The sequence below is a fragment of the Puntigrus tetrazona genome, chromosome 15, assembly GCF_018831695.1.
Source record: "Puntigrus tetrazona isolate hp1 chromosome 15, ASM1883169v1, whole genome shotgun sequence".
Taxonomy (NCBI): domain Eukaryota; kingdom Metazoa; phylum Chordata; class Actinopteri; order Cypriniformes; family Cyprinidae; genus Puntigrus; species Puntigrus tetrazona.
This window is the reverse complement of record NC_056713.1, coordinates 12,069,427-12,093,295: the sequence shown is the minus strand read 5'-3', so window position 1 is coordinate 12,093,295 and position 23,869 is coordinate 12,069,427. Positions and strand designations below refer to the sequence as shown.

Below are 23,869 nucleotides of genomic sequence, written 5' to 3'. Positions count from 1 at the left end.
AGCTTTTGACGGTGAACGTGACGACGTTACTAGACCGGCCTTCGCGTTGCGGTTCTCGGGTCCGATTGGCTCTCTCTGCCTGCCAATCACAACAGTCGCGACCAATCAAACTCGTTTGTCCTTTCCGCTCGCGCTCCGTGCACTAGCTGCATCATATTCAAGATGTCGGCGGTGTCTGTGTATCCCATGTGTGTCCGGGCGAGCCGGGGCCTCTTCAGACTGAGGCAGGGGGCCAGAGGCTCCAGGGCTCCCGTGGAGCTGGATGTTGTCAGGGCTTTCTCTGCCGACACATCCAGTAGCAGCACTACAGGAGGACTGGCCCAGGCAATACTTCAGGAGAGGCTCCAGCAGCAGCAGAAAAGCCAGGTGAGCACTGTGACCGCCTGACATTCCTGCATGACAGGGTATTGGACAGCCAGTTATTTATATGCGGGAAAAAATATTTACGTTCTTAGACGTTAGACGTTATACTGATGAATAAATGACCGCAATAAGTAACGTTAGTAAGGTCTGGTTAGTGAAGGTTGACAGGTGGTGGTTTGAATGAAGTCAGACGTGCAGTGTGAGTTATGTATGACAGAGCAGTAACATTAATTACATTTGTACATCATCAGTAGGAATCAGTGCATGTTATAACATTTATTCTTAAATATGTAACATAAGTGATTGTAAATGCTTGTTAAATGAGGCCTCGTGTACTTGAGTTTCTGTAAACGTGCTGTATGAAATAATTTAAAAATGGATTTAAAATGGATACATTGACTCTTTTTACAAAATATATGTATACAAAAAATCTAAACCGTGTACACGTTTTATGATTTGTGTCATATTTGATCAGGCATTTGTGATTATTATTTGGAAGCTTTAGAAATGTATGTTTCAGATATGATGCACGCTTTATAGAGGTAAAGTAAGTTTGTTCGTAAAACAAAAAAAAAACAAGTAACATTATTGAGTGTGGTTTAAATATGGTAATTGATGGCTTTCTCGTTGGAGCAGTATCATGCAAGGTCAGGAGCCCACTTTTCACTGTTGACTGCAGATAAGGGCTGAAGGCTGAAGGTCTGTCAAAGGACAATGGGTCACAGATACTCAGTCCGTTCAAAATAATGTGATTGGTGCATACCAGAGTTTAGTCACAGAAATTAATATTCGATCTGGCTGCTGTGTAGCATAAGATTTGGGATTCTTGTTGAGAAATTGTCTTAAAGGTTTGTCAGTCAATGCTGAGTATCCCAAGGCAAATGTCAAGCAGGATGCTCTTTTGACACATCGTTCACAGGGCCAGCCTCCTCCAGAGGGTGATGAGTCTGGTGACAAGAAAAATGAACAGGGTGAGGACAAGAAACAGAAAGAGAACACCGCATATGCTAAGAAGGTGGTCCTTCGGTTAGCAGGAATCATGGGACTTGGAAGCACAGTCGGCATCGTGTATATATTCGGTGAGTTTGCCTGTTGCTTTCTTCCCCTAAGGGTGGGCACCAATGGATCGCACTGTCATAAGTTTGGAGATATTCTTTGAACGTTGGTGGATTATTTTAAACATTTTTGACTGGCATGTTCGGATTATTCACAACATTTTGAACTGGCATTATTGGATTATTTTTTTGATTATTCTGAAGGTCATGAGAATTCTTAGATGTAACTGGTTATTTTATATATATATATATATATATATATATATATATATATATATATATATATATATATATATATATATATATATATTTTTTTTTTTTTTTTTTTTTATTAATAAATATTTAATTTTTGCATTGGAGGATTGAGTTGTTTTAATGGTAAATATTTAATTTAATTTAATTTATTCTATTTATGTGTTGTTACTGTTTACTAAGCATTGGTTTACTTTTTACATGGTTTTGCATGCAAGTTCTTTTATTTATATATATATATATATATATATATATATATATATATATATATATATATATGACACTTCCTTATTATTAATTTTGATTACGCTTACAGTTAAAAAAATTCTGATTTAAATTATGAATGTCTCTGGTCCGTAGGTAGCAATTCTGTGGATGAGCAAGGAAACAAGGTAAGCATGAACTTTCACAAAGTCTGGTTTTAGGACTTAATAGTTATTTTTGTCAAGGAATTGTCAAGTAGTTGAACGTATGTTCTGAAATCACCCATACATCTTTCATACATATTCTAATGAGCTAAGTATTTCACCACCACCTCAAGAAAGAGAAAAAGGTTAATACCACATTAGCTGACTAGATTTACTTAGCAGTTATAAGTGTCTTAATGGTGATGGTTAATGCCAAAACACTTCTCGGCTGTCCGTCTTTACCCTCCATTTTTTTTCTGATGTGGTCATTTGAAACGAGCCCTGAGCCACACTATTTCTCATGGCACACTTTCTCACCTGCGCTTCCCCGCTAGTCTCTTTCTATTGATACTACAATCACTTTTGCCTGGCAGACAGTTCAATCAGGTATGAGTGTGAAGATTTTCACCCTGTATGGCACACTACTCAAAGTGCTGTGAATTTCCTTTCTTCAGTGAGCAGACTTCTAGCACCTCTCGAGGTGGCCCACTTCAAACGACTCGCTTTACAAAGGCAGTCTCGCAGGAGACCGGAGCGAAACGTGCTTTGATTGTTGGCGTTGCATTTTATGCCTCTCTTTCTTACGCAAGAGACCTGTGCTACTGTAACTTTCTGTGACGAGAACCTTTTTTTTTTATTTGCATTTAAAATTCTCAATTTAAAGCATTCATGATTTATGACAACATAATGTGCAGTATTTGCTGCCTTACTATTCCGAACTTGTATTTTTTTTTGTAAGGTGTTAAAGGCCTTATAGCTTGTAAAATGAGCGTTTAAGCTTGTTTGTCTTATAGAAGATCAAATTAGCAAGGTCTTGTAATCTTTCTGGAAGCCACCCACCTTTAAAGAGGCACACTTCACAAGTAGACGCCGAACACACCTAATCTGGAGGCATGTGTCAGAGGTGCGATTTCAGGAAGGTGGTCACTTTAAAGAGCGCACCTCCACCTTTGTTAGACATCCTGTTTTGTTACCTGCTTAACTTAGAGCTCACTTGTAAGGGCACACTTCACAGGTCAGTGTGAACTCACGGGAGTTCAGAGGGCTCTTGGTGCCTAATTGCGCACCTCATCTATTATATTGGTTGAGTTTTACTGTTCTCAGCTCTTCTGATCTTATTGTGAGCATGGGACCTTTATCCTGTTCCCGCACTGTAAATTTTTTCTACGTCTCTGGGACTGGCTTTTTGATCGGTCTAACACATCTTGCTGTAAATTACTTGAGGGAAAACAAGAAAAAAACATTGTAGCAGAAACGGTTGTCCATTTATATAAAAGTTTAGTGCTAACGTTTCTGTATCTGTTAGCAGTATCAGTGAAAATCCGCGGCTCTCGGTACCAAAGCAAAACACAAAAACATGCTAATAAAAAAACATGGTTTTCATTAATAAAGTCAAACAAAAATATAATGTACAAAAATCAATCACTGCCATTCTTTACTGTTTTTCCACAATTTATAACACCATAATACATTTTTCAGGAATGTTTGATGAATATAAAGTTCAAAATTAACATAATTTATTCCAAATAGAATTCTTTTGAGACATTATCAATGTTTCAATATCAATGCTTCAGTTTCTTAATTCTTTCTGCCAGAAATATATTTTAGCTGTAAAAACAAGTTATGATTTACATGAAATTTATTTTAGTTATTATTATGTAAAATTTTTATGAGATAAGGGGTTATGAATACTAGGGATGTAACGATATCACAATATCACAATGTAATATATCAATATGAAGTACATGATTACATAATATAAAAGTTGAATAGAAAAGTTAACATTTTGTACATTTTTAAAGTTAAATTATTCAATCGAATGCACTTTGATGGTTAAAATTAAGAGCTTCAACCCATGTTCTTCACTAAGAATTTAAGTCAGAATAAAGTCAGTGAATTGAATTGTACCAAAACTTTAAAGGGAACTCAACCCTGTTTTTATTCATGATATACTGTCTCAGTCTTACACTCCCACTGATGTTTCAGGAAGCCAAATAAATGAAAATATAGTGATGATCATTTTATATTATTGTTATTCCTATGACAATAATAGTCATATTTTGTAAATAGATTGCACTGCTTTGCACTACAGTAGGAAAATGTCTACACTTGAAAGAGATATTTTGAATATGGACTGCAGTGACCTACTAACTGACAATTCATAGTGCGCTTTTAAGAGTTTATTTTGACAGAAACTACAGTAGCGCTTTTATTTTGAAGGACACCTCCAGCATCAGAGAAAGCAGTCTTACAAAAATAAGTTTCAGTAGAAATGTAGTATGCTGCAATCACCTGCTGTAAAAATAAAGCAGAACTGGTGGGTGTTGCATTCCCGAATGTGTCCTAAACAGCTGTTCTGAGGCGTAGAAAACACTGGACCATGAGCTGATGGCCTGAACTGGGCACTGAAAACACTATTGATTGAAGCATTGGGTCAAATTCTTTCAGTTTCAGATAATTTGTCAATTTGACAACTTTAAAGTTTACACCTTTTTTTATTTTGCTATATATTTTTTTGAAAGACTACAGTTTTTTAACAGGAGACCTATATTGTTACTTATTATGTAACAATAATATAGAGAGAGTTTTGTCATGATATAAATAACACCATTACCTCCCAAATGAACACCCACTTTTTTTGGACAGCATTTATCCATCTAGCTACAGGTCAGTTGTTTCCTTTGTGTACATTAACGTTCATTTATAACTTTTTTTTTGCAGATTAACATGTTAATCTAGATTCATGTTAGTTAATGCTATAAAAGCTGTATTCATTGTTAGCTTGTGATACCTGATGCATGCGTTAATGAAGTTACCAAAAAAGAAGATGACAGGACACAGTGGACTTTTTGGAAATGAGCAACCAGCAAATGAATGCCTCCTTCTCATTTAAAGTTTACACAGATACATATTGGAGAAACGGCAAGCAGAATAGGAAGAATGTAGAAAAGACAAACTTTTTGAAACAGAATTTATTGAATTTTGTTTTATAAGATGGACCCGGAAGACTTTTTATAATTGCTTTAATTTTTGTATTTTGTACTTAACTGTTTATAGTTGTCACTTCTCTAAATTAATAAAATAGTTGGTAAATATGCAAACATCACTCTCTTTGGAGAACTAAAAGTATGATTGATGTTCACTGTCACTATAATTTCATGCCATATCTGGTTGAGAGTACAGTGATCTTCTGCATTCAGTTAAAGTGACCCCAGACACATTACACAATAGATCAAACCCAGGGGATTTTATTTTGAATCAAGTTATACTATAAAACAATGGTACTGTTTGTTCCCATAGCTAGTTTGGTTGCTGCAAAGTAGATTAGATGAAAGAACAAATTGTATCAAAGGTTATGGTTTGCTGAATATTAAAGCAATTTCTCACATATTTCTTCGGTAACGTGAGCTTCTGTAAATGCGTTTGTAGGAACCTTTTTAGTCCTATTGGAAAGGTTGGGTTTGCCAGGTCTCCTAAGCGTGGGATTTGGACCCAGCTGTTAGGGTGATGATCTTCAGTCCTCTTTGGCTGCGCAGACACACTTCTCACAGCACGCTGGGTGTGATCACGGGTGTCAGCTCATTGCCGCTGGGATCTATAAACCACACACCTTTCCAGCTCTCTTTAAACCGTGGCATGTGCTGGGCTGAGGTGTGTGTACGGGAAAACCCTTGTCTTGTTTGCTCGTCCTTTCTTGGTCTGCTTTCTTCACTTATTTCAAAAGGCACACTTTAACATGTGCATACGACCATGTAGGAGACAAAATGTGAAGTGTGCCGGACCTTTTGTTGTAAATATTGTCACCTCTACCCACTCCAATTGGATGCCAATTAGGTGACAGTGTGGGACTGGAAGCCTGGCTCTCTTCCCATAGACAGGCTTTTGGCTGTTTTTTTTTATTATTTTTTTTTTTTATTTTTCAGAATCCTTCACTTTTAAATGCAAGACAGAAAATGCTTAGTTTACTGATTTTTTTCCCCCAGAGGTGTTATTACATTATAATAATTTTTTTGTTTTTATTTTTTTATTGTTTTAGGGATTTTATAAATTAAAAAGTAAATTTTCTCTTGTTTTTTATAAAATTATATATATATAAATACAGTTTTATTTCATTTATTTTTGAGGGTGTGCAAATGCTTTGAGCCTACTTTTAGTACTTCCTTTTTAGCTTGTTTATGCTTTTTTGTGTACATTCCTTTGGAGCTAATTTTTTAAATAAAGTGCCTTTTTATTATTTAATTTGTTAAAAAAGTTTTTAAAAATGTATATGTGTGTGTGTGTATGTATATATATATATATATATATATATATATATATATATATATATATATATATATATATATATATATATACGTACACGTGTATATATATATAATGCGTGTGTGTGTGTAAAATGTATTTTTTAATAATTATCCAAGTATCTGTGGGCTGAAAAAAAAATTCCACAGTTCCTTGTCATATGCCAATATGATTGACAGCATAAGTCATTTTTAAAACATCACAGTATTTTCCAGGCTCTTTTGGATGAGCTATTTCTTGAAAGGCTTACCTTTCACGTCAGTGTGCTATGTGTAAAGGCTTGAGGTGTTTCCTCGGGAAGATTTCTGCCTCAAAGCTTTAGTTCTTCACATGTCTGTCACTGGAGATCCTGTAGGCTGTGGTTCACTTTAAACGGCACACTTCTCAGGCAGTTGAGACGTCGTAAGAGCTGTGAATGGAGTGTGCCAGACCTTTCAAAGCTGAGTCACGCTTCTCATGCCCGAAGACACCGGCGAGACTTGACTTATTAGACATCTCGCCAGAAGGTCTTGTCACCCTGCCACAATATTTTAGATCTTTTTAATTACTAGACATTCTCAAAAGATCATTCAACCAGTTTGACCTGTAACGGTAAAGTGTTTGGGAAAACCCACACCGTTTGTCATCTCCCACTGTCACACGTTTGACATTAGCACATGTTTTATTTGATTTTATGTATTTAAAAAAATAAATGGTTGCCTGTAATTGCCAGAGGGCAGTAACCGATTTTATGCTTGACTTCAGCTCAAGGACTGTTTTGAAAAAAGAAACCTTCACCAAAACCGTAACCTTCAAACGGACTGTTTATCCAGCATTTGTCATGTGAATTAAACCCTCCTAATAACGTCCTACAGAAACAAGTGACTTGAAGGACACACTTAGCACAAAGCAGTGATGTTTGTCCTCTGCGCTGCTTTGGTTTAATGACCCTTTTGGCTTGCTTGCCTTTTGGACGAGTGAGGGAACCGGGGCACACTTCACATGTAGTTGAGATCCTGTTGGAGATACATGTGGAGTGTGCCAGGCTTTAGGGTGCCATTTTTTACAGCCAAAGTTCTTAATGGAAGGGCACTTAAGGGAGGTGACAGCGTGAGAGCAAAGACCGAGTCCTCTTCTCATAGAACACAATTAGATGCAAAGCCACTATGGCTGTTTGTTTCTGACGTGTGCAACATTTTCTGCAAGGCTTTCAATTTAAATATTTTTCAGTGCTGAAATTGAATATTAACATTAATTTAAATAACTGTTAATATGTTTGGAGTAAGTAGCATTATTAAAACCACTTTTAAAGAATTTATGTTCACCAAGGCTGCATTTATTTGATCAAAAATACAGTAAAAATGGAAATAATGTGGCCCATCATTATACTTTGAAGTACTCTTTTTGTTTTAATTAACTATATTTAACTTTTTTTTTTTTAAACTAAGTATAATTTATTCCTAAAAGGCAAAGCTGGATTTTCAGTATCATATTCCGGTCTACAGTCTCACATGATTCTTCAGAAATTATTTTAATATCCCGATTTTGTGCTCAAGAAACATTTCTTGATTATCCATGTTGAAAACAGTTGTTCTGCTTATTATTTCTTTTCAAACCTTAATACAGAAGAGCATAATTAGTTTAACTATTGCTTTTTAGCTTTATAAATATGGCTTTATTAATATAAACAACTATCTCCCTCTTTGTCTATGTCTTTATCTCTCTGCAAGCAATGGCTGAAATCTAAACTGATATTTAAGACATAAAATGTCAATTCTATATTCATTTACTTGTTATTCTAAATTTCTATTTCTTATGTCGAACACTTCAGAGCATGTCAGAAACACACACACACACACACACACACACACACACACTCTCAAATGATCTTATTTTCACAGAAGTTAGACAAAGAAATTTGGATCAACATGATTGACTGAAGTCTGATAAAGTGCAGAAATGTAGTTCACCAGTAGAGGACAGTGTATGTTCTTCATGTTTAACAAGGTGACGCTTTTCTTAACTCCACTTATTTTCTGCTTTAACATTTTATAATTGAGTGACATTTTCCTGTGATGAACCAGATGAGGTTTGAGTCAGAATTTTTCCCCTTAGCCAAAAATCGCACTCGGCCCTTTGTTTCTGTATACTAGCTGCATGTAGCTTTGTCCAGAGGAGGGCGCTAGAGCGGTTTCTGTACAATGAATGAATGAAGTTGGAGAACGACAGGGCTTAGAAACAGGCCTTTTGCCCGTGGTGTGCTGTGAGCTGTCCCACCAGGCAGCATGCGGGGGTCCCGGACCCCAAGAGGGGCAGAACCTGCTGACAGATTAATGTTGGTACTTATTGGTGAACCAGTGTGTATTGTTATTAAAAGGCTAAAGAAGTCAGTCTGAAAGAATCAACAAAGTTTTATAAAAATTTTACTGCTGATTTTTTTTTGTTGTTGTTGTTTTTCTAGTTTGTATGCAGGTGCTCTCCTCATACCCACATGCGATGACTTGATGTACTAGTGTGTATTGAAAACACGTCTGCTTGTATCTCACCTCTTTGTTTTCTTTTTCCAGATTCCAGATGAGTTTGATAATGGTAAGTCCTCTGAACACATCTGAACTTATGTCAGGCCCCCGAGGCAGTTATGAAATGGTTTGGACGTTTTATGCGCTTACAGAGGCTTTTCACACTGTATTAAAAAATAACCTTAACATGATAACCCAAGCTAGGGGCTTTTTGTGGTGGTCATTTTGCTCCTACACAAAGACTTTCATCTAAGTTTAGTTTCACTTTAAGTGGATTTAAAGGCATTGAATACATAGCTCAAAGCTCAGGAGGAAGTTGGCATGACAAAAATAAAGATATGCATTATTTGTAGACAAGCGCAAAATGCTGTCATTCCCCCTCCTTTTGAAAGCAGAGCATTGTTCGCCCCTCTTTAGCAGATAAGGACCCTTCTGGCCTGCTTGTTGTGTGTTTGTTCACCTGTCAGGTTAGCTTGGCACATGATGGATTTCTGGTGCCGTGCAACACCTTTTACCCGGTGCCAGCGGGTGTCAGCCCACTTTACAATAAATGTTTCATGGGGCCGAGTCCCTGCACACGACCCCCGCATGCATCAATCTCTCACACACCGGGATTGGCCCTTAACCAGTGGCATGCGGTGCATGTGCCAGTTCTCATTGGCAGTAGTTTCATTGCATTTATTCACGCTGCTTTGACTCGTAATTGTGGGTTGTTGAATTATGAGGCTTTTTTTTTTTTTTTTTTTTTTTTTTTTTAGTTAATTTAATAATTTAACCAAAAATAGAAATTCAGTCACCTATGTATTTCCAGACTTGTATGATTTTATGTAAACTGTGAAACACGCGTTGTTAACTATTAAAGGTTGTACTTTTTATTAGCATGTACATTTTATGTTTGACATCAGTTGTATGTTGGGGGGTTTTCTGTTTGTTTGTTTTTGAGCTTGAAACTGTTCTCTTTCACTTAAGGTCAGTAAGATTTAAAACAAAAGGTTTTTGAAAGAAGTGTGTTATAGAAGTCTTTACAGTAAGAGCTATTATTACAGATTCAAACAACTGATTTTGATCAATTTTAGAACGTAATTTATTCCTTTGATGCAAAGCGGAATTTTCAGCATCTTCAGTGTCACATGATCCTTCAGAAATCATTATATTTCAAAACCACATTTATTTTAAACTGAAATTATTTACAGCTTTATAAATGTTTTTGACACTTTTGATGAATTAAATGCATCTTTCCTTGAAAAAAAAAAATCTAACAGTGCAAATGTTTCAATGGTAGGGTTTATTCTATAAATTTTCAAGGAAGTTTGACACTACATAAGTGTGAGTAAATAAAGTGCATTATTGTTTTTGCACCGTGCAGTATAGATATGCCATCTTCAGAGCATTACCATTAATAGAGTGAAGGTAGAGACGCCATTTAACAGCAGTAAATGCAAGCCACCTGCGCTTTTCATTCACCGCTGATGTTCAATTGAGATAGCAGGCTGCTTTTGCCTCCTCTACGTGATCACACACTCTTATCATAATTACGTAATTAATTCAGTGCATTCCCTGAAGTGCCCCCCCAACCTCAATTTATTACCTCCGAGCCCAGAGCGTGGCTGTCCAACACTAAAGCTCTTATAGCTTTTAATGCCATAACGAAGGGCTATGATTACTTTAGGGACCGCGGTGAAACGCCTACTCCCTCAAGGGAGTGGAGAAGCAGGTTTTCTGCCTCCTGGGTCCATGCTCACCCTCCCTAACACAGCAGAAGGCTAGCGTGGGGATGAAGAGTGGACCCTTGATAGGCGCCGTCCTCAGGGACAGGGGACAAGGAAAGCAGGCGTGCCTCCAAAAAACCTTTTCTGGCTTGCCAAGTGACGGCATCCAATAGAAGACACTTATATGCACACCCTGCGCCAACCCGCCCCCTATCAAAACCTGCATCGCTCAATTTGTACGAGATGGCGTCTGGCCAGTGATATAATTTATGGAGTCACAAACTGTTGTTTTTTTTTATTAGAACACACCACCGAGACTAAAAAAAGTTTTGGAAAGCGCATAGTTTCACACCTGTGTTACTGGTGTAATCTGTGGAGTGAAATATAACAACAGGTTCACCCATCGCCTGGGTCTAATCTTTGAAGAACAAGTGTAGTCTTGTTTGCAGCGGTACTGCTTGGATTCAGATTTGTCAGGAGGAGGGGTTGATTTGCTTGAGCTTAAACACACAAAGATTTCATCACCAACCGATAGCAACAACAATAATCAGGAAATAAAAAGCGGAGGGTTTGTTTAACTCTCTTGTGAAAGCTGACTTTTACTTGAAGGCTTTGGGCTTATTCGTTTATCTCTGTTATTGCTTTTTAGTCTTTCAGGCATGGATCTCATAAACCTGAACACCTGAAAAAAGTGTTACAGCCTGGTCACATCTTTATTAAAAAAAAGCCTTGTTCAGACTGTCAGCCCATATCCGTTTTTTTGGTCAAATACAATTGAGATCTGAATATTTAGATGAGTGGGAATGAACTACATGAATTTTTATGCAAATCCTACATTTGCATGTGGTTTGTAATCCTATTCACATGGCATTTCAGTCTCTCCTCACGCCACATAAAATGTAAACGCGTCAGACGTTTTTACCGAAAAGGTCTTTGCAGAAACAAGCTTGTGTCGTTGGGAAGCGCAAGTCAAGCAGAGAGACACAATGCAATATTAGTACATGTAACACTTTGAGTTTTGAAAGCATCGGAGACGGCTAAAAAGGAATAAAGCTGAACATAAAGATGAAATATAATAATAATAATAATAATAATAATAATAATACAGCACAGCTGTGACAGCAACATGGCTTACGAAGTAATAATAACATGGCTGTTACGGCATTAGCATAGAAACCAATGCACATTCTGAGAAAGCATAAAAATGCGGAACACAATTAAGTTTTGTTTTGTTTTTTTAATTAGTCCATGTGGCATCAGAGGTTCAACTGTAATTTTCTGAAGCTACAAGAGTACCTTTTGTAAGCAAAGAAAATGGAAATAATTACTTTATTCAACAATTGTCTTCTCTGCATCACCCTGAGGCACCGTTTTGGATTATTACATATGTAAGCAATGTATGTGTGCGGATACGCTGTTTGCATTGTGATCAAATCTTTATATTTGGCTGCTACAGAACAGCATATGTTGTTTACGTATGTAATACTCTCCGAAATGGCACTACAGGGTGATGCAGTAGTTGAATAAAGTCGTTATTTTTGTTTAGTTTTTATTTATACCTGTGATGCAGAACTGAATTTTTTATCAATCATTATTCCAGTGTCACACAATCTTTCATGTTAACATCTAATGTTACTCTAATAAGTCCCAGGTAGACCAGTAGTTGTCCTGGTTGTAGGGAGGAATAGGTTAGTGGGTCAGATTTGTTATTTCTCCAATACTCAAAGCAAACAAACGGTAAGCTGAGGATGACTCAAGAAGACACAAGCTTAGACTTGGTACTTTATCCACAGGACAGTTAGATCCCCATATGACAGCAGGGAGAGAGGGGCCGCACCTAAAGACCACTTTTCACGGCTGGAGAAAGGAACGATTGACAGAGAGGGAAAAAGCAAGAGGCTTCCATAGAAAGGGATAGAAGAAAGGCAATTGAGTAATGGCCTTTGGCAAACTAGTGAAGCATATGCTAACCCAGTGCAGGATTAAAGGAGGCCTTTGTGTCCAGAGGCCTAGCCATCGATCTTCCTCTCCCTCCCTCCTTGCCTGAGACTCAATGGACATCCCTCCAGAGAGCCACAGACCCTCTGTGAAGCAACAATGGGACTCCACGCATTTACACTGACAAACAAGGTTAGCACAAGAGACTCTTCAAAGTGCACCCAGTTGTTCTGCACTTTTCCGGTGTCGTCTTGGATCAGTCTTGGTAACGGTTTCTGCAACTGTTCAGCCTTTGTATTGATCTTGGTCTAGTGGAGAAGGAAAGACTTATGCTGGGACAGATGTGCCAGTTTGGACGGAATTTAACAAGCAACTGAGGTGGATGTGGATAAACATTTATTTATTTATTTTTTCTAGAATCATACAAAAAGTCTCAAACCTTTTTGTACCTTCAGAAAAGTTCATAAATTAATCTTAAAAAAAAAACATTATTATAGGAATAAATTATAAATATGTAAATTGCACTATTTCACAATATTTGTTTTTACTGTATTTTAAAACAAATAAATGCAGTCTTGTTGAGCTTAAGTAACCAATTTAAAGCTACCAACCCGCAAAATATTTGCTCCAAAAATATGTGGTGTTTTACATGGAACACAAAAATGTAATGTATTTTACAGCTTAGCTTCCAATTTTGCCATTACTTGGTCTCTAATTTGCCAAAATGTCACAAAAGCACCATAAAATGAGTTTTATTCTCTTAAGTTCTCCAAATTGCTTCATATAAATTTAAGTCGTCATTCACAGTAGAGGGATTTCTACATCTCAGGTACCATATCATGCATGGACCACTATTATGGTGGTTTTAATTTTTTAAGGTTCCTCAAAACAAGAGTGTCTTTAGAACAATATGCGGGTGAGGAAGTGATACAGTTTTTGCAGAACTATTTGTTGTTCAACAGGTGTTTTGTGGATTTGCTTCATAAATTCATTATGTTATAGAAACAAATCTGTGTTACTAATGCCATATCTATGGCGCCTACTAACACCACCGCTGTCTCCCTTCAGCACGAATGTGATGACAAGACGTCCATCTCGTCTCACTCATTAGTCTCAAGGGAGAGCTTATTCCATTGGAGGCTGCCAACAGGCACATGCTCCCTTACAGAGAGCAAACACTCCCCCTCTGAACTAATCAAACAGAGGAGAAAAGGAGGGAAAGGGCTTGAGTGGCCAGAGGAGAGGGTGTTTAAGCAGTTTATATGGTCCCTCCCCCGACGTCTCCCAATCAGCCTGCTTCCTCATGCTCTGATGTTGTTGACGGGGCCCCTTGGCGGGCTGGCTGCCTTAACAGACGCACAGCGAGCCACATGAACCTGTGTGCCGCCACTTTTATCTGTCCTTTCTGCCGCTTGAGGTGGCATATGGCATGTGGCGACTGGAGGGAGCTGAGGCCATGAAATGGGGCTAATAACTTCAGTTAGAATGATGTGGGGATGTCTTGAATAGTGGCCATTATTGTCGGATGGGGAGATGTAATATCAGTAAGCTATGAATATTTTAAAACAACATTTTTAGCTTTATATATAGTATGTTGTAGGGTTAGGTTTTGACACACATTTTTTGTTGCCTCTTCAGCTCAACGTTGATTATTTTGGACATATATCAGCTACAGTATATAACAAAATTTCCTATAGAAAACGTCCTGGAACTAATTCTATTAAATATGCATGCAAATGATCTAGATTTGTATGCTCAGTGAAGTTTTTTTATTATAATAAAGTTGTTATTATTTAATTATATTAAACATTGTAATAAAATTGACAAAATTTGAAATCTGAGTTTTATATCAGAAATAACAACACAGAATGCTTATTGCATTTATTTGGACGGGAGGTGCGCTGCAATTTTTCGGTCAAGTAAATGAAAACTAAAGCTAAAGCCAGGTTAAAAAATGTATAAATGGTGCTAATGATGTCATACGCTAATTAGCATATTCATTGTCATTGTGTCATGTTGCCTTTTACATTGGTTTGTGCTCAGATGCTGTATTTTAACGCAGCCTTAATAAAATATTTTCATTTATATATTTTACTGATTCTGTTGTCAAACAACAAATAAATGTGAAACGTGGCCCTTTAAGACTGCATAACTAGCTCGTCCCTTCCAAGACATTAATCTGCCGTCGTCTAAAGAAATCAAATACACATAAGATGAGAGAAGACACAGATTTTAGCTATATTTCCATGTAGAAGAGAAGCAACATACTATTAACTGAATGCTCTGCTCTTCTCAGCCACTCGCTGAACAGAACAGATGCAGTGGAAGAGTTTTGAAATCTGTGTTTGCACCGTTGCAGCAATCACAGAGACTCGCTACTTCACTAAATTTGTTACTAGTCACGCTTTTTTGGAAAAAAGTTGCTTGGGGGGGTCTGAAAAGTTGCTAAATCTAACTACAAAGTTGGCAGTACTGCAGGCTAAACTAATGGATTCTTTGGCTTTAAAAAACAATATCACATCATGAAAAATGTAGATAAGAATCGAGAAATCAATTTCTTTTTTTACCCAGCCCTAGTGTATAGAAGGCATTTGAGGTGCTAAAATAAATGTGAATAATACTTTATTCATCTGATTTATTTATATTTTCTCTGTCCTCTAGATGTTCCTGTCATCCAGCAGCTCAGAAGAACCTTTAAATATTTCAAAGATTACAGACAGGTTAGAAGATACCGAAAATATTCCCGTCTTTATCTGCATAGGAAAGAATCTGAGATATGAAACGTTTTCTTTCTACTTCTTTGAAGATGATCATGGAGCCCACAAGCCCAAAGCTTCTTCCAGACCCTCTGCGAGAACCCTACTACCAGCCTCCGTACACTCTAGTGCTGGAGCTCACTGACGTCCTCCTCCATCCTGAGTGGTCGGTAGGTGTGGTTTTGCCATTTTTAGTCTTGTGCACCAACAGCTTGTACCACTCCACAAAGTGAAAGGAGAACTTGAAATCACATCATATGACTTTCAGGAACAAGGAAAGGCCAATGCAAATTCAGTGCATCCCTAATATATATATATTTTATTCAGGTACAACATTTATCAGAATTGTCAGTAAAGACATGGTCCCTACACGGTGTTCATTGCTCCCTACTTCCTGAGCGGGGGAAATAGGTTAAAGTTTACTTCACTTCAGAACATTTATTCACGGATTTGCACTGTAAATAAATGAATACAATTAAAATTTCGTCTCGCACACTTCAGTGCACTTAAAAAAGGAACGTATAAGTTCACTTTGAACTGGAATCTTGGCGGAATATCCGGAGGTGTCCACTTCGCAGGGCGCATACATTCGAAGAAAACAAGCGACAAGAGAAATACACAAAATGTACAGAGTGTTGGGTGCGAGGACTGGAATTAGACCATAGGCCATGTCAACATCCCCGTCTCAGTGAGCCGCCTCGATCTGCGAGACATAGACACGTTCTCAAATATAGATTTATAGATCTATTATGAAATGATTCTTAAACCTAGATTGATTAGATTTGAACCCTAGTAAACGTTTCGTGGGCGTTTGGCTCCTAACTACAGGCCGTTTCCTGTTCCAAACTAAACACAGCTGCGCCTGCGTTCGTATATTCTGTACATACGCTCTTCATGCGCAGTGCTGTGAAATGCATTTTATACAGTAAAGTGTCTCAATTTAATCGGTTAGATTTTCTATTAAACAACGCTTAGTTGCTGATCAGTTTATTACTATCCTTATCATATTCTGTTAATCGTATGAGGCCATCTGGAACGCTGTTTTGGGCCAACCACCTGTCGCCTCCTTTACCTGCTCCCTCCTCCTCTCGGTTCCTTCTACCTGGCCAGCTGTGAGGAACGGGCCACACACAGGTGACAGGTGGAGCATAGCCGACCTGTAACCCGACACGCCTCAGCAGACTGTTGCCGTGGCGCATGGCACACTGATTTCTGTGAAACCTCAAGTAAAGCTTTGTCTGTGACTGTACTCTTACTTTTGGTTTTGTCTGACATCTGTACTGAGGTATAGGTGTGTAGTGCCACATAAAAGCGCAATTGACGTATCTGTTACTCTAAACGATACAAAAGTAGGGTTGTGGCTCACAGTACAGAAGAGTTTATTGAGCCCGATGCTAAAATGCAACTTACTTGAATAAAGAAATGTAACAGAGAATTGATGCTTCTTTGCTCTGCTTTTATTTTACAGGCGGATATAGTCTGTTTTCCAGTAAATGACTGAGGAAAGCTGTTGAACTGCGTGTTTGTTTAAATTTATTCCAGATGGGAACTCTAAATATGTTTGAGATTAAATAGCAACACTCAGGAAATGGTCACGCACCTATCAGAAAAACACGTCAGAGATGGCATAAGGAAAGTAGAAGTGGGCTGTTGCATATTATTTCCTTTTCCTTGTGTGTGCAAAAAAACACACTGAAATTATATACATTACCATTCAATAGTATAGGGTCAGAACGTTTCTTGTAAGGTTTTCATTCTTTAAGATTCTTCAACATTTAGTCAAAAATTCAGGAAAACCCTAATTTTTTAATATTAGTAATATTAGTTTAAAACTAGTTTTAACGTTTGGAAATGTAATTTATTTCTTTAATGCAAAGCTGAATTTTAGGCATCATTAAAAAACACAAATAAAAAAATTATAATTTATAATTAAAATAAGAATTTATTTTAAACCCTTCCTTGTATTTTAATACAGTGTTTCTTGAATCTGCTGTGCCCTTCTAGTTGGCGACAGGCTGGCGTTTTAAGAAGAGGCCTGGCATAGATTACCTGTTCCAGCAACTGGCCCCGCTTTATGAGATAGTCATCTTCACATCAGAGACGGGCATGGTGAGTTTCACTGGTGGTGAGGACAGCCTATTTAACACAATAATGCAAGTGCAAAATACATGCTATTTTGGGTACAGTGACACACCTACTTGCCTGTTGATTCTACAAACACAGTCTTGTGCTCAAATATAACATTTCCTAATTGATGCCATCGGTGAGACATTTGTGCTCAGCTTGTGTGTGCCTGTTGTTGTTTTGTTGGTGTGACACACTTGTAAAGTCATGCAAATGAGCCTTTTTTGATTGAGGAGACTTTTGCAACTGCCTTTTTGTTTTATTCTAATGCATGTAAAATCCGTCTACTGTCCTGATGTGCTGTTTCACAAATTTTATAGAGCAAATGTTTGTAATTTAGGCTTTTGGCAGGATTTGATGGCTGAAATATGATATTACAAGTGACTTTAGATATCTTGATTTCACTGTTATGTTCCACCTCACTTGCTCACCAATGGATCCTCTGCAGTGAATGGGTGCCGTCAGAATGTAAGTTAATGAGAAAACCTTGCAATAATCCACAAGTAAGACTGAGACTTGTGATTACTGATTGCTTGTGGGTTATTGAGATGTTTTAATCAACCGTTTGGACTGTGGTTCTGACGGCACCCATTCACTGCAGGGGATCGTTTTTTTGAGCAAGTGATATAAAGCAGAATTTCTTCAAATCTGTCCCTATGGAGAAACAAACTCATCTACAGAATGGATGGCCTGAGGTAGATGCTCAGCAAATTGTAATTTTAGATGAATTACATATCTCATCGTAAAACATTTCTTTGTTTTTATGTGCATACAAACAATTCCTAAATGCACAACATTGCAGACGGCATACCCCTTGATTGACAGCATAGACCCTCAAGGATTTGTGATGTACCGGCTCTTCAGAGATGCCACGCGCTACATGGAGGGCCACCATGTTAAGGTAAACTACGCAATCTGTTTGTCTATACATCTGCTTCTAGATATCATGCTTGGTCGGTGATGTGCACAAACGCACTCTCAGTATTTAGGACACTTCTCCGTTCCTGTAAACAGTGTCCACTTACGGTAAAAAAAAAATCAGCTGTCTGGTATTTCACCCCTACATGGCCGCGGGTCGTTTGAGTCACAGTATTTGAGATACTCCACATGTCGCGAAACGCTATCTCTGAAATAGACGCTGCTCATTTGATGTCTTTTTGTACAGATGTTGATCGTTTGGTGTTACCAAAGCGCACATGTTCTGGGGAATCCCATTCATAAGGGCTGTGAACTTCAAAATGCTGCAATCCTGATTCACGGACATGCATTTGCTAACTTCCTAATTTCTTACTAATGGCTTTGAGTAAAAGCTCCTCCATGTGTATGTAATACAGTATTGCTCAAGATCCCTGCCCCGTGGGCCCCCTTCTCCTGAGTGACCCGGGCAACATTATGGCGCGATGCCCCCCGTGTCTCTTCTGCATGCCGTCCTTCTGTTCGCTGATTGATTTCCCCACCGCTATGTGCTTTTTCTTTTTTCTTTTCTCAACAGCCCAAGACAATAGCAGTTTCTTCCCCTCCTTCTCTCCTCCTCCTCCCATCTCTCTTCTCAGGGCTCATTAACCTTCTGCCCCCTCCTTTATTCTTCGTTAGGCCGTCCGTCGTTACCTAAGCTTTCTCCTCATTAGGCTTTTGAATGGCGTGCAACGCTTATAAGATCAAATTCACAATTGCATTACAGTGTACAAATTCAAATTCAGCTTTAAAATTAACTTTAGCATCCATATTCGTATTGCAGTGTTATATGTTGCAGTGTATATTATTTTATGCATAATACGCTACATTTTTGTTTGTTTGAGAAATAAATGCTTTTATTCAGCACGCATCCGTCAGATTTTCACCATTTTCATCAAAAGTCAATCAAAAGTTACAGTAAAGACATTTAAAATGTTATAAAAGATTAGTTTTAAATGCTGATCTTTTGAACTTTAAATTTTTAATTTTTTTTTTAGTTAGTTAATGCAGATAATTGTTTACTTTAGAACAAAAAAGGTTTTACTTCCTATATAACTTTCTATCGCTAGTTTTTGCGCTTTAAAAAAACACTCCCGTTTTAAGCAGTGAAGCTGTCTACATGGCGTGACGAATAAATCTCTTATACTTGCATCATTTGCTGTTTATGACGGGAGAATTTGCGCTCTGAACAACAAAACTGTCTGGCCTCTGAAAGGCCATTGCATTCTTAACTCAACATAACAGTTAGAAACTCAAGTTATAACGCGCAACGTTGTAAAAACACATATACTATCTATTGGCACAAACCTAAAATGTATGGCATGAAAAATATATATATATTCATAAATTTGCATGAATTCAGTGTGTCATTAATGTGTCAAACCGATGATTTGCAGTTCATACTTCGTAGCTGTTTCATGGATACATTCGTATTTGCGCAATAGGTCTTTGCTCCGGTCACATTTCACCACTGCCTGTCTGGCCTTGTCCACCAGACCCCCATCAGCACTCTCTCTCTCCATCCACCTTCTGCCAACCCACGTTTATTTCACTCGGCTTCACCCTCCTCTCCTCCTCCCTCACCTCCCATCTGGCTCTCAGAAGCGGGTTGGGGGGGGGAGGAGCAAACAAAGTCAGATAAGTATGTCTTCTAAAGAACTGAAATAACGATTAGTACGCTTACTAAAAACAATGAGAAGTTTGAAGAAAGCTGGTACAGCGACATACAAGACTGACGCTAAAAGCGAACGCCAGAGCAGCAGAATACTTTACGGGCCAGCTTGAACATGATCGCTATGAGGGATGCATGACGCATGATGCATGTTCCCAGGTATTTAAGTAAAACAGAACTGCGCTCGGCTTCCCGAGATAGCCTTTCTGTGAACCGTTTGACACAGATATGACACCAGTAGATGCTGCTGCTGCTCCTGCTCCCAACCCCCAGCACAGAAAGGGGCGGGGCTGATTTTGATTGGCAGGTGCGTAGCGTGGCACGTGTGTATAGTTAGCGGCACGCTTCCTCCAGCTCGTGCTTCAGTATTTTACCTGGGGAATTGAAAGAGACTCCGCAACATGACACTCTCACGCCCAGCTGCGTTACACACACACACACACACACACACACACACACACACACTAGCTACATAAACGTACTAATTACCATTAGCTTTCACATTTTTAAATGCGATTTAGACGCCATAATGCTGCGCGTAGCTATAATCCATAAAAATCTCATTATTTATACATGCACGCTCATACACTCAATAACAAATACAGTGAAACGCACGCTTTCGCTCCCGGTGGGGTTCAGGGCGTCCCTCATTGGGAGGCAGATGCGGGTAATTTATTGTAAACGCTACGGAGTGTGCCGCCGTCAAGAGGGCTTTCCTTTCGGGGCCCCTCCATCTCTCTCGCGCATGCAACTTTTTTTTTTTTTTTTTCGGTCCCTCGGGGGGATGCTGATGACCTCAGTGATAGAGAGAGTGCAGCGTCCCTGTCCATCTGCTCTGTAGGACCACCACTGAGACAGCTGGCCCAGAGAGAGTGTGTGTTTGTGTGTGTGAGCGAGCAGGCAAGCGCCGGGGCCGGTGGGCTGGTGTTAAGTCTTTGCACCCCTCCACAAATGCATAGGTGTAAATATGGGTCGCATCAGTGTCACACAAACGTTCAGGGGTGAGAAAGGTCACATTTAACCTCAATTTGTATGTATAGCTGGGATAAGTAGACTGGAGCGAGTTTACTAGATGGCAGGGCTGTTGAAGGCCAGGAGTTGCACTGATTTTATCATGGGTAAGGGGGTTTGGTGATTTAACTATAAAATCACTGTACCAGCATAGAGTGACTTATCACATTCCTGTTGATAATTAAAAACGACTGCACTGTTAAACATCTAAAATGAAGAAAAATGAAAAAAAAAAAAAAAAAAAACATATATGATTATATAGAATGTAATTATATTAAATAAATGTGCATATATGCCATGATTCAGTTTGCATTCTTGATTATTTTTTTGACATATTTCTATTCTGAACATGCGTATATTCTATATTGTATTACTATATGAAGTACTTTTTGTTTGTTTTCACTATTTTAAATCGTTAACAACAGAAATAAGCAATATTGCAAGTGCAATCTCTTTGAACCATATTTTGATGAATTGAGATTAATTTAACTTTTTCCTTTTTGCTTGATTCTTGAGAAACAAATTATAGTGTGAATATATATTATCAAGGAAACAAATAAAATTTTATTCATATGTATGCGTGTATATATGTGTGTGTTTGTTTTTGGTACTTTTTTTTGCCACATTTATAAAAAATAAAAATAAAAAAAAATGCGGTTTGCGGTTAAAAGATGTAAATCTAGGCTTGTTTTGATGAGTATGCTTGCATGATATTCACTAAAGACACTACTTGTTTGTCCGGCAGGATGTGTCTTGTTTGAACAGAGACTCCGCTAAAGTCATTGTGGTGGACTGTAAACGAGAGGCATTCGGTCTGCAGCCTTTCAATGGCCTGGCGCTGCGCAAGTGGGATGGCAACTCCGAGGATCGCACGCTCTATGACTTGGCTGCTTTCCTTAAAAGTGAGTATGTGTGAGAGAAGAGTTTGGGGCAAATTGGAGTTGTTTTTACTACTTTTCATTTGAACCATTAATTTGATCCCTATAGCTATAGCCATCAGCGGAGTAGAGGATGTGCGTTCAGTGTTAGAGAACTACGCCCATGAGGAAGACCCCATTGAGGCCTTCAAAGGAAGACAGGCACAGCTTGCACAGGTACTCATCACACATCTTTTTCCCCGTCGTATTTAGTGGAGTTTAACATAACGGCATCGCTATTTCACACGTACAGGAAGAAGAACAGAGACTTTCGGAGCTTGCGCAACAGAAGAAACAGGGATTTTCTTTAGGTACCATCGCAGGTCGTTTCTGGTCCCGGAAGCAGCAATGATGACTCGTCCTGCTCACACCCACCTGATACGGTCCCACCCGGACAGTGGCCGGCCATTGAGAGGAGGGTCACAGTCAGACAGGTGGACGGTGGAGGGAGGGAGGGAAGAACGGGAGCGCAAGGGCAAGTGTGGGGGGAAAAAAAACATCTGAAGAGATGCTACCTTCCAAAAAGACGTTCCATTCCTTGTGGAAAACAGCACTTCCTGGACAGCAGACACACAGATACGGCGCCCTAATGTATGATCTAACTGAATAGAAATTGCTTCAGAGTGGTTGGACCAGTTTCTATCCACTTCTTGGCTCCCTCATCTCTGCAAGAGCAAAGGCCTCCCATGTGAACTGAAAAACTGATGCTGTCTCCGTCAAGTAGATTCTATTTCAAACCCGTAACTGATGCTGTAGGCAATAGCCTGGTTTTAGACTTTAAAAAAAGTCTGCTTGGTACACGGCACATGCTGCGAAACCTTGGGCCTGTGTTCGTGCTGCCAGTGAAGACTGTCTTTGTCATGGTGATACTGTTGCAGTGTGTTGAGGAGAACCTCTCGATTAAAGAGCTCAATCTGGTGCTATTTCCCTTCATGACAGAAATGGCCCATTAAGTCCGAGGATGTGCTTGTGGAATGTTCTTTGTATTGCTTTTGTTGTGAAACACCCAGAATATCTTAATAAAACAAACCATAACTTAATGTGTCTGCAATGTCTTGCCACGTATTTTTTTTCCCCCTGTTTAAATGTCTCACCCAGAGCAAATCAGCTTAAATGAACTTGTGACATAGTTTATTAATAATCGTAATTTGTTATATGGCAGAAGGTTGTATAAGGTGTTTTTGAGAAGAAACTATAGATTAAGTGAACTTCCTGATTAAGTTTCAGGAATAAAACCATTATCATGAGAGAAATTGTGCTTGCATCTTGAAATTCCTGATTATATTTCACAATTCAGTTTCATTAGTCATTAATATCTCTCTTTTTTTTTATTTGTTTTGTGCACTATTTTGGCCCGGTAATTTTAAAAGAAATAATGTGATTTAATGTTAATGCTTTTGCTGCATGGATGCAGCACTTATCTCGGGGAACAATGTTAAACGGGAAAAATATTGTAATGTTCTGTGCAAAGGGTTTTGATATAAAAAATGTAATTCGGTTCTCATTTCTTTCATAATATAAGCAGAATTAAAAGAAGACACTGGTTGAATTTAACTCATTTGTTCCAACAATAATAGATGGGCTATGAGATTGAAAACATTCAGTCATCATGTCAAGACATCTAAAACGTTTAAATGTATTTAGGCAGTTAGTGCTCCTCCGTTTGTCTCGAGTGAATTAGAATCCAGAACTAAATCAGTTTATCTGTTTAATTAACTTCAAGCCGCTATCTTGATCTCTGTGCATAAAGTAACACCCCTGCCAACATGAAGCAGATAAGCTCCCTGACCGAGCCGGTGCAGGAGCACGCTTCAGGACGCAGCTGAGACACAATGCGAGGTGTTAAACTTTTGTCAGAGTCACACCTTTGCGTTTGACAGAGGACACGTGCCTCACTGTAACCTCTGTCTGGCC

The 23,869-nt window shown here is 38.5% G+C and overlaps 1 protein-coding gene across 1 annotated transcript; it reads left to right on the top strand.

The window, feature by feature from the left end:
- The first annotated feature begins 123 nt into the window (after positions 1-123).
- timm50 (translocase of inner mitochondrial membrane 50 homolog (S. cerevisiae)) lies at positions 124-22,995 on the top strand. The gene is made up of 11 exons (XM_043259547.1): positions 124-366; positions 1,283-1,442; positions 2,031-2,062; positions 8,923-8,944; positions 15,183-15,241; positions 15,328-15,447; positions 17,282-17,386; positions 18,204-18,302; positions 21,784-21,940; positions 22,026-22,132; positions 22,209-22,995. Exons 1-11 carry the CDS (start codon positions 163-165, stop codon positions 22,305-22,307), a joined length of 1,164 nt encoding a protein of 387 aa, XP_043115482.1. The 5' UTR covers positions 124-162; the 3' UTR covers positions 22,308-22,995.
- The last annotated feature ends 874 nt before the right edge of the window (positions 22,996-23,869 follow it).

Bases quoted from the DNA above. Each gene is read 5' to 3' on its own strand.
- timm50 (XM_043259547.1), top strand. From the start codon at position 163: ATGTCGGCGGTGTCTGTGTATCCCATGTGTGTCCGGGCGAGCCGGGGC. The intron at 367-1,282 runs GTGAGCACTGTG...CATCGTTCACAG, and splicing joins AGCAGCAGCAGAAAAGCCAG to GGCCAGCCTCCTCCAGAGGG. The intron at 15,448-17,281 runs GTAGGTGTGGTT...GTGCCCTTCTAG, and splicing joins TCCTCCATCCTGAGTGGTCG to TTGGCGACAGGCTGGCGTTT.